Raw genomic sequence first — 11,635 nt, 5'->3', positions numbered from 1 at the left:
CTAGGCGAAGACATGACGTGGCTACAGGACTGGACATAGCTTGGGTTCTTCGAGGCCTGGCTACAGGACTAGGCGAGGCCCAGGTTCTTCGAGGCCCCTTGAGTATGGCGCCAGGACTCCCTCTTAGAGCACAGGGCTGGGACCGTTCCCAGGACGTGGGGCCGGGATGACTGCCAAGGTAAATCGCCAAGGAAACTGTCAGGGATTCAGATGGAGAGGGGAAGGGAACAGACCAGTCTCAGGGTAGTGGCAAAGATGGCCTGACTTACCCCACGGAGGCAAGGACAGGAAAGGAGCTCAGTCCAGAGTGGCTCCGAGTCTCGGGGCAGCCAGCAACAATAGACAATAGGTGCAGGAGTAGGCCATTCAGCCCTTCGAGCCAGCACCGTCATTCACTGTGATCATGGCTGATCATCCACAATCAGTATCCAGTTCCTGCCTTATCCCCATAACCTTTGTTTCCGCTATCTTTAAGAGCTCCACCCATCTCTTTCTTGAAAGCATCCAGAGACTTGGCCTCCACAGCCTTCTGGGGCAGAGCATTCCATCTATCCACCACTCTCTGGGTGAAAAAGTTTTTCCTCAACTCCGTTCTAAATGGCCTAGCCCTTATTCTTAAACTGTGGCCTCTGGTTCTGGACTCACCCATCAGCGGGAACATGCTTCCTGCCTGCAGCGTGTCCAATCCCTTAATAATCTTATATGTTTCAATAAGATCCCCTCTCATCCTTCTAAATTCCAGAGTATACAAGCCCAATCGCTCCAATCTTTCGACATATGACAGTCCCGCCATCCCGGGAATTAACCTTGTAAACCTACGCTGCACTCCCTCAATAGCAAGAATGTCCTTCCTCAAATTTGGAGACCAAAACTGCACACAGTACTCCAGGTGTGGTCTCACCAGGGCCCTGTACAGCTGCAGAAGGACCTCTTTGCTCCTATACTCAATTCCCCTTGTCATGAAGGCTAGCATGCCATTAGCTTTCTTCACTGCCCGCTGTACCTGTATGCTTGCTTTCAGTGACTGACTGGCCACAGAAACAGCTGAATCCATATCTAGCTCAGAGTGGCAGACGGCCACTCAGCTGGCCCCAAAAAAGGCCGAGTCTATACCATCAGACAACACACATCAAAGTTGCTGGTGAATGCAGCAGGCCAGGCAGCATCTCTAGGAAGAGGTACAGTCGACGTTTCGGGCCGAGACCCTTCGTCAGGACTAACTGAAGGAAGAGTGAGTAAGGGATTTGAAAGTTGGAGGGAGAGGGGGAGATCCAAAATGATAGGAGAAGACAGGAGGGGTAGAGGTGGAGCCAAGAGCTGGACAGGTGATCGGCAAAGGGGATATGAGAGGATCATGGGACAGGAGGCCCAGGGAGAAGGAGAAGGGGGGAAAAACCCAGAGGATGGGCAAGGGGTATAGTCAGAGGGACAGAGGGAGAAAAAGGAGAGAGAGAGAGAAAGAATGTGTGTATAAAAATAAATAACGGATGGGGTACGAGGGGGAGATGGGGCATTAGTGGAAGTTAGAGAAGTCAATGTTCATGCCATCAGGTTGGAGGCTACCCAGACGCAATATAAGGTGTTGTTCCTCCAACCTGAGTGTGGCTTCATCTTTACAGTAGAGGAGGCCGTGGATGGACATGTCAGAATGGGAATGGGATGTGGAATTAAAATGTGTGGCCACTGGGAGATCCTGCTTTCTCTGGCGGACAGAGCGTAGATGTTCAGCAAAGCGGTCTCCCAGTCTGCGTCGGGTCTCGCCAATATATAGAAGGCCACATCGGGAGCACCGGACGCAGTATATCACCCCAGCCGACTCACAGGTGAAGTGTCGCCTCACCTGGAAGGACTGTTTGGGGCCCTGAATGGTGGTAAGGGAGGAAGTGTAAGGGCATGTGTAGCACTTGTTCTATTTGCACGGGTTAGTACCAGGAGGGAGATCAGTGGGGAGGGATGGGGGGGACGAACGGACAAGGGAGTCGTGTAGGGAGTGATCCCTGCGGAAAGCGGTGGGGAGGGGGGAGGGAAAGATGTGCTTAGTGGTGGGATCCTGATGGACGTGGCGAAAGTTACGGAGAATAATATGTTGGACCCGGAGGCTGCTGGAGTGGTAGGTGAGGACCAGAGGAACCCTATTCCTAGTGGGGTGACAGGAGGATGGAGTGAGAGCAGATGTGTGTGAAATGGGGGAGATGCGTTTGAGAACAGAGTTGATGGTGGAGGGAGGGAAGGTCCTTTCTTTAAAAAAGGAGGACATCTCCCTTGTCCTGGAATGAAAAGCCTCATCCTGAGAGCAGATGCGGCGGATACAGAGGAATTGCGAGAGGGGGATGGCATTTTTTGGCATGTGTGTTGCTTGAATTTCCAGCATCTGCAGAATTCCTCATGTTTACGTTTTTAAATCCATACCATGATGACTGCTCCGACTGGAGACAGCAAGGCTCCAGGAAGCATTGTTCCTCCAATCAGACCAAGAGATCAAAAATGGCTGCTCTAGCCTTCCACCAGCAGGGGATACTGACAAGACAAACCAGCACCCACACTCGATCCCAGGGCCACTTATATTCCCAGCCTCAAGATGAGCATCAGGTGCCTATGATCAAGCCCAATTGAAACAAGGGACAGCCAGAAGACCCAGAGTCCAGAGTCCATGGACCGGACCGTGAACCGGAACGCAGACTTCATGGACCGGACCATGGCACATACAGGAGTGAGATATGTCAACAACCTGGCACTCAACGTCAGTAAGGCGAAAGAGCTGATTGTGGACTTCAAGAAGGGTAAGATGAAGGAACACATACCAATCCTCACAGAGGGATCAGAAGTGGAGAGAGAGAGAGAGCAGCTTCAAGTTTCTGGGTGTCAAGATCTCTGAGGATCTAACCTGGTCCCAACCATATAACCCTATAACAATTACAGCACAGAAACAGGCCATCTCCACCCTTCTACTCCGTGCCGAACTCTTACTCTCACCTAGTCCCACTGACCTGCACTCAGCCCATAACCCTCCACTCCTTTCCTGTCCATATATCTGTCCAATTTAACTTTAAACAACAACATCGAACCTGCCCCAACCACTTCTCGTTCCACACAGCCACCACTCTCTGAGTAAAGAAGTTCCCCCTCATGTTACCCCTAAACTTTTGCCCTTTAACTCTCAACTCATGTCCTCTTGTTTGAATCTCCCCCACTCTCAATGGAAAAAGCCTATCCACGTCAACTCTATCTATCTCTCTCATAATTTTAAACACCTCTATCAAGTCCCCCCTCAACCTTCTACGCTCCATAAAATAAAGATCCAACATATCGATGTAGTTATAAAGAAGGCAAGACAGCGGCTATACTTCATTAGAAGTTTGAAGAGATTTGGCACGTCAACAAATACACTCAAAAACTTCTGTAGTTGTCCCGTGGGGAGCATTCTGACAGGCTACATCACTGTCTGGTACGGAGGGGCGACTGCTCAGGGCCGAGAGAAGCTGCAGAGGGTTGTAAATCTAGTCAGCTCCATCTTGGGCACTAGCCTACAAAGTACCCAGGACATCTTCAGGGAGCGGTGTCTCAGAAAGGCAGCGTCCATTATTAAGGACCTCCAGCACCCAGGACATGTCCTTTTCCCACTGTTACCATCAGGTAGGAGGTACAGAAGCCTGAAGGCACACACTCAGCGATTCAGGAACAGCTGCTTCCCCTCTGCCATCTGATTCCTAAATGGACATTGAAGTTTTGGACACTACCTCACTTTTTTTTTAATATACACTATTTCTGTTTTTGCAAAGTTTTTAAAATCTATTCCATATGCTTAATTGATTTACTTGTCTATTTATTGTTATTATTATTGTTATTTTATTATCTCTCTGCTAGATTATGTATTGCATCGAACTGCTGCTGATAAGTTAACAAATTTCACGTCACATGCCGGTGATAATAAACCTGATTCTGAATTTGTTGCCACGGGCAGCTGTGGAGGCCAAGTCTTTGGGTGAATTTAAGGCAGAGATAGGTTCTTGATTAGCCAGGGCATCAAGGGGTTTGGGGAGAAGGCAGGGGAGTGGGGATGACTGGAGGAATTGGATCAGCCCCTGGTTGAACGGCGGGGCAGACTCGATGGGCCGAATGGCCTACTTCTGCGCCTGTAGCTTGTGGTCTTCTGTTGGAGATGGCCAAATCCAGCACTTTTTCTCCCTGTTGAGGACATCTCCAAGAGGCAGTGGCTCAGGAAGGCAGCGTCCATCAGCGAGGGACCCTCACCGTCCCAGGATGTGCCCTCTTCCCGTTGCTACCATCGGGGAGGAGGTACAGGAGCCTGAAGGCACACACTCAGTGACTCAGGAACAGCTTCTTCCCCTCGGCCACCTGATTTCTGAATGGTCTTGACTCTGCCTCATCGTTCCTCAATCCTACCGGTATCTCTGTAACTTATAGTGACTTTTTTAGGTATTGCCCTGTCCTGCTGCCACAGAACGGCAGATTTTATGACCTCTCTCAGCGACAGTGAGCCTGGTTTCGGTTCGGAGCTTGGCTCCTGACTCTGGGTCCAACCTTGACCACCGGCACTGTCTGTCTGTCTGTGTGGAGTGTGTACACTCCCCCAGATTCTCTGGTTCTCCTTGTGGGTGGGGTGGATGGTGGAGGTGGAGGTGGCACCCCCCCCCCCGGGGTGTAGGGGAGAGGGCAGAACCTGAAGGGGGATGTGTGGGATCAGGGGGCCAAGCGTCCTCACAATGGTGTCATTGCAGTCTGCGGGAAGGAGTTCCGGGAATTTACCGCCGCGAGGCGGCCTTGCCGGAGATCCCGGGAGTAGGAGGAAGTGAGGGGGAGGGAGAGAGGGAGAGAGAGAGAGAGAGTGAGACAGAGTGAAAGAGAGTGAGATGAGAGAGAATGAGAGAGTGAGAAAGTGAGAGAGTGAGTGAGAGAGAGAGTGAGAGTGAGAGACAGAGTGAGTGTGAGAGAGAGAGAGGCAGACAGAGAGTGAGACAGAGTGAAAGAGAGAGAGAGAGTGAAACAGAGTGAAAGAGAGTGAGATGAGAGAGAATGAGAGTAAGTGAGAGAGTGAGTGAGAGAGAGAGTGAGAGTGAGATACAGAGTGAGTGAGAGAGAGAGAGAGACAGACAGAGAGAGAGTGAGAGTGAGTGAGAGAGAGAGTGAGACAGAGTGAAAGAGAGTGAGATGAGAGAGAATGAGAGAGTGAGAAAGTGAGAGTGAGTGAGAGAGAGAGAGTGGGAGTGAGAGACAGAGTGAGTGAGAGAGAGAGAGGCAGACAGAGAGAGAGTGAGACACAGAGTGAAAGAGAGTGAGTGAGAGAGAGAGAGAGAGAGAGAGAGAGAGAGAGATATGAGAGGGGGACAGAGATTCAAAGAAGGGCCAGAGAGCACAGAGAGAGAAATGTGGGGGCCAGAAAGAGAGTGAAGGGCCAGGGAGAGAGCAGTCGGAGGGGAGGAGAGAAGAACTGAGACAGAGAGAGAGTGCTGAAGGTGGTAGGTGACCCGTGAGGAGAAGACGATGAGGATCTGCGGTCTGAGCGTAGGGATTGTACCCTCCCCCTTGGCATTATCTCTGGTAATCGCTAACCAGACAAACCAGGAGCCGGGTTCGTTAAACTTTACCTGTGAGCTGCCCGGTGGGGCCCTGGCCGTCAGGACTATGGTCACTGCCGGGAAGAGTTGGCTCTTGGCCTTGGGGTTTTTCCCCCCAGGCCCCGGGGTCACAGGGAGGGAGGGAGGGAGGTGAGGAGACCCGCAGGGTGCTTCACTCCGCCCGTGAACATCCGAGCCCTTGGAACTGGCAACAACATCCAATTCTTTTGGGAGCACAGACTCTGATACATATATTGACCGTGGACCAAGTTCAAAGTAAATTTACTGTCAGAGCACGCACCTACTCAATACCCACTTTATTAGGGCACAGGAGCTACCTAACAAACTGGTCACTGAGTGAATGTCTGCGATCTTCTGCTGCTGTTGCCCGTCCGCTTCCCGGCTCGACGCGTCGTGCACTCGGAGACCCACTTCGGCACGTCGCTCTCGTGTCGCCTGGTTTACTGTCCTCTCTGTCCCTGTCAGCCCGAACCACTGCCGGCCTCTCTCATCAACGAGGCGGTTTTCACTGCCTGATGGTTTTCGCACCGTTCTCTGTAAACTCCAGAGTCTGCCGTGCGTGAAAATCTCTGCAATCATCAAACCACCCCATCTGGCACCAACAGTCATTCCCGCGGTCAAAGTCACTCAGATCACATTCCCCACCACCCTCCGCCCCCATTCTGATGTTTGGCCTGAACAACAGCTGAGCCTCCTGGCCACATCGGCGTGCTTTTTCTGTCCCGAGTTGTTGCCGCGTGATTGGCTGCTCAGACACTTGCAGAGACAAGCAGGTGTGCAGGTGCCCTGAATGAAATGACCGCGAGGCTCATTCTTTTGTGGGCATTCACAGGAAAATACAGAAATACAAGGCTCAATTTAAAAAAAGAACTACACAAAGACTGACCTGGTTGAAATGTCTGACACCAGAGGGTAGGCATTGAAGGTGAGGGGGGGTGGGAAGTGAGGGGTAAGTTTTTGACCCAGAGACGGGGTAAGTTCGGGGGGATGTGAGGGGTAGGTTTGGCTACCCAGACGGAACATGAGGTGTTGTTCCTCCAGCCTGAGGGAGGCCTCATCGTGGCAGGAGAGGAGGCCACGGAATGGGAACGGGACGTCAGATTTAAACAGTTGCCTAATAAAATCCCAAGGAGGTGCTGTCGATCTCATCTGTAAGAGGTTGGCCGGGGAGGGAGTCGGCCAGCCCCCTTGATGGATTAGCAGGGCTGCCTATGCCTTAAACCATAGGACATGGGTGGCTTTTTCAACAAATGTCTCCATAATCGGCGTTGACTGAGGGGAAAATGTCATGGGTGCTCAAAAGATCAGGGGAACCAGTGGAGATGTTTTCGAGAGCATTCAGGTCTACAAAAGTCTGGCCAGGCCCCATCTGGAGCATTGGATTCAGTAACAGGAAGGATGTGGGGGGGGGGGAGCATGGATTTTTAGACAGATTCGCCAGGACCCTGCATGGGTTAGAGGGCACGAGCTGTAACGAGAGGTCAGGCAAGCTTGGATTGTTTTCCCCGGAGCGCCGGATGCTGAGGGAGGTTTATGAGATTACGAGGGTCACGGGGAGAGCAGACAGCCGGTACGTTTGTCCCTCAGGGTGGAAATGTCTGGTCCCAGAGGGTGTGTGTTTAAGGTGAGGGGGGAGAAGTTCAAGGGAGGTGGAGTACTGTGTGCAGTTTTGGTCTCCAAATTTGAGGAAGGACATTCTTGCTATTGAGGGAGTGCAGCGTAGGTTCACAAGGTTAATTCCCGGGATGGCGGGACTGTCATATGTCGAAAGATTGGAGCGACTGGGCTTGTATACTCTGGAATTTAGAAGGATGAGAGGGGATCTTATCGAAACATATAAGATTATTAAGGGATTGGACACGCTGCAGGCAGGAAGCTTGTTCCTGTTGATGGGTGAGTCCAGAACCAGAGGCCACAGTTTGAGAATTAGGGGTAGGTCATTTAGAACGGAGTTGAGGAAAAACTTTTTCACCCAGAGAGTGGTGGATATATGGAATGCTCTGCCCCAGAAGGCTGTGGAGGCCAAGTCTCTGGATGCTTTCAAGAAAGAGATGGACAGAGCTCTTAAAGATAGCAGAATCAAAGGTTATGGGGATAAGGCAGGAACTGGATACTGATTGTGGGTGATCAGCCAGGATCACAGTGAATGGCGGTGCTGGCTCGAAGGGCCGAATGGCCTACCCCTGCACCTATTGTCTGTTGTCTATTGAGATGTGAGGGCAAGCATTCCCACACAGAGCGCGGTGGCCAAGATTGTCTGATCTCTGTTTACAGCTCAGACCCTCTCAACCAGGCAGTATTCTGGCGAATTCCTCCACACCCTCCCTGTAACATGGCGACCAGAGCTGAATTCAGTGCTGCAGATGCAGCCTAATCGGATTTCTCTGGAGCTGCCACACCCTGCCCAGTGCCCTCGGCTAATCAAGGCAATTGTGTCTGCAACTTTCTGAACCCTCTTCAAAGCACTCACATCCATCCTTGTAACAGGGTGACCAGAACTGAATGTAACTCTTCTGATGTGGTCTGGCCAGAGATTTATAAAGCTGCAATGCAATTTCCTGAAATAGAGGGAGGAGAGGAGGAGGTGCATTACGGGCATAGGCAGGTGGGGACAACTGTAGGAAAAGCCGATTGTGTTCAGGAAAGTTTCCATACTCAGTCCCATTGAGATACTGATCAGCTATTAGGAAATGAGACAGGGCAGGTGGACTGTGGCGGAGGGAGTGGGCTGGGGTGGGGAACACTTTGAATCAAGTGAGCACAATGCCATTTGTTTCAATGTAAATGAGCGAGGAGTTAGGTCTGGTCCAGGAGCTGAGATTCCAAAAGGGATCAGAAAGAATCTGACAAGTCTGGATTGGGACAGACTGGCAAAGGTGTACTTGGTGAGTGGCAGACCTTCAAAGGCGAAACTTTGAGAGCACAAAGCTTGCATGTTCCTGTCAGAATAAATGGTAAAGTTAACAGGGGTAGGGACCCTTGGTCTCCAAGAGATATTGAGGCCCTGGTTAAACATAGAATAGTACAACACAGCACAGGCCCTTCGGCCCACAATGTTGTGCCGACCCTCAAACCCTGCCTCCCCTCCTTAAATTCCTCCATATACCTGTCTAGTAGTCTCTTAAACTTCACTAGTGTATCTGCCTCCACCACTGACTCAGGCAGTGCATTCCACGCACCAACCACTCTCTGAGTAAAAAACCTTCCTCTAATATCCCCCTTCAACTTCCCACCCCTTACCTAAAAGCCATGTCCTCTTGTATTGAGCAGTGGTGCCCTGGGGAAGAGGCGCTGGCTATCCACTCTATCTATTCCTCTTATTATCTTGTACACCTCTATCATGTCTCCTCTCATCCTCCTTCTCTCCAAAGAGTAAAGCCCGAGCTCCCTTAATCTCTGATCATAATCCATACTCTCTAAACCAGGCAGCATCCTGGTAAATCTCCTCTGTACCCTTTCCAATGCTTCCACATCCTTCCTATAGTGAGGCGACCAGAACCAGACACAGAACTCCAAGTGTGGCCTAACCAGAGTTTTATAGAGCTGCATCATTACCTCGCAACTCTTAAGCACTGTCCCTTGACTTATGAAAGCTAACACCCCATAAGCTTTCTTAACTACCCTATCCACCTGTGAGGCAACTTTCAGGGATCTGTGGACATGTACCCCCAGATCCCTCTGCTCCTCCACACTACCAAGTATCCTGCCATTTACTTTGTACTCTGCCTTGGAGTTTGTCCTTCCAAAGTGTACCACCTCACACTTCTCCTTTTAAGGAAAACAAAGGAGATGCACAAGCAAGTGTAGGCAGGTGGGAACAAGTAAGGTGCTTATGGAGGACAAGAAATGAAAGAGAACTCTTTATAAATAAATCTGGAGGGCTGAAAGAAGGCACGAGGTTGCCCTAGCAGCCAAGGTGAAGAAGAATGCAAAAGTCATCTACAGATATGTTAAGGCCAAAAGGATTACAAAGGACAGAATTGGTCCTCTGGAAGATGAGAATGGATATCCTCCTTGCTGACGATCAACACACTGGCGCACCTCAGGGGTGTGTGCTTAGCCCACCGCTCTACTCTCTCTATACCCATGACTGTGGGGGCTAGGCATAGCTCAAATACCATCTATAAGTTTGCTGACGATAAAACCATCCTTGGTAGAATCTCAGGTGGTGACGAGAGGGCGTACAGGAGTGAGATATGCCAACTAGTGGAATGGTGCCACGGCAACAACCTGGCACTCAACGTCAGTAAGACAAAAGAGCTGATTGTGGACTTCAGGAAGGGTAAGTCAAAGGAACACATACCAATCCTCATAGAGGGATCAGAAGTGAAGAGAGTGAGCAGCTTCAAGTTCCTGGGTGTCAAGATCTCTGAGGATCTAACCTGGTCCCAACATATCGATGTAGTCATAAAGAGGGCAAGACAGCGGCTATACTTCATTAGGAATTTGAAGAGATTTGGCATGTCAACAAATACACTCAAAAACTTCTGTAGTTGTACTGTGGGGAGCATTCTGACAGGCTACATCACTGTCTGGTATGGGGGGGCTACTGCACAGAGCCGAGAGAAGCTGCAGAGGGTTGTAAATCTAGTCAGCTCCATCTTGGGCACTAGCCTACAAAGTACCCAGGACGTCTTCAGGGGGCGGTGTCTCAGAAAGGCAGCGTCCATTATTAAGGACCTCCAGCACCCAGGACATGCCCTTTTCTCACTGTTACCATCAGAGAGGGGGTACAGAAGCCTGAAGGCACACACTCAGGCGATTCAGGAACAGCTTCTTCCCCTCTGCCGTCCGATTCCTAAATGGACATTGAAGGTTTGGACACCACCTCACTTTTTTAATATACAGTATTTCTGTTTTTGCACTTTTTAAAAATCTATTCAATATACAAACGTACCTAATTGATTTACTTGTTTATTCATTATTACGTTCTTTTTTCTCTCTGCTAGATTATGTATTGCATTGAATTGCTGCTGCTAAGTTAACAAATTTCACATCACATGTCGCTGATAATAAACCTGATTCTGATTCCATGCGTGAAGCTGAAAGGGACGGGGAGATCTGAAATGGATTTTTTTGCATCTGTATTTATCTCAGGTCTATAGAAGTCAGGTTAACAGTGCACCCAGTGCAGATTACTGAGGAGGAGATGCTTGCTGTTCTGCAGCAAACCGCGGCGGATGAAGGCTGTAGAAGCAGGTACAATTAGAATGTGTGGATTGGACACGTACATACTTTCAGGGATATGGGCCAAGTGGGGGGATTAGGTCAGGAGGGAATCTTGGCTGCTACAGACAAGCTTGGCTGAGAAATGGCAGATGGAGCACGGCCCCAGGAAATGTGTCGTCATGCACGTTGGTAGAAGGCATAGGTTATTAAAATTCAGCAGTTCTGAAGTGCAAAAGGGACTTGGGGGCCTTCGTGAAGGAATCCCTGATGGCTAGTCGGCAGGTTGAGCGGACTGTGAGGAAAGCACGCACGATGTTAGCATTCATTTCGAGAGGACTAGAATACAAAAGCAAGGATGTGGTGCTGAGGTTTTATAAGGCACTGGTCAGACTGTATTTGAGAGTGTTGTGAGCATTTTAGGGACCCTTATCTGAGAAACAACGTGCAGGCATTGGGTGGGGGTGGGGGGTGGGGGATCTCATTGAAACCTATCAAATGTTGAAAGGCCTAGAGAGAGTGGATGTGGAGAGGATGTTTCCTGGGACGGGAGCCCAGGACCAGAGGGCACAGCCTCAGAATAGAGAGACGCCTGTTCAGAATGGAAATGAGGAGGAATTTTGTTTACGATCGAGAGAGAATCCGCAGATACCGGAAATTCCAGCCACACATGGAAAATGCTGGAGGAACTCAGCAGGCCAGGCAGCATCCGTGGAAAAGGAGTGCAGTCGACGTTTCGGGCCAGAACCCTTTCGTCAGGAATCTCTTTAGCCATCTGGCAGCTGTGGAGGCCAAGTCCTTATGTCCGTTTCAGGCAGAGGTTGACAGATTCTTCACTGGTCGGGGCATGGGGGGATATGGGGGGAAGGCAG

The 11,635-nt window shown here is 50.3% G+C and overlaps 1 protein-coding gene across 1 annotated transcript in view; it reads left to right on the top strand.

Annotated features, from left to right (window-relative positions):
- Window positions 1-7,114: 7,114 nt before the first annotated feature.
- LOC140208164 (alpha-2-macroglobulin-like) overlaps window positions 7,115-11,635 on the top strand; it is a 25,775-nt gene continuing 21,254 nt past the window's right edge. Inside the window, exon 1 of the mRNA XM_072276644.1 lies at window positions 7,115-7,167. Coding sequence (XP_072132745.1) covers window positions 7,115-7,167 — 53 coding nt within the window. The remainder of the gene's footprint in view (window positions 7,168-11,635) is intronic.

The sequence above is a fragment of the Mobula birostris genome, chromosome 13 (assembly GCF_030028105.1).
Source record: "Mobula birostris isolate sMobBir1 chromosome 13, sMobBir1.hap1, whole genome shotgun sequence".
In the NCBI taxonomy this organism is placed as follows: Eukaryota; Metazoa; Chordata; class Chondrichthyes; order Myliobatiformes; family Myliobatidae; genus Mobula; species Mobula birostris.
Note: the sequence above shows the minus strand (reverse complement) of the source record. Positions and strands in the feature narration are given on the sequence as shown.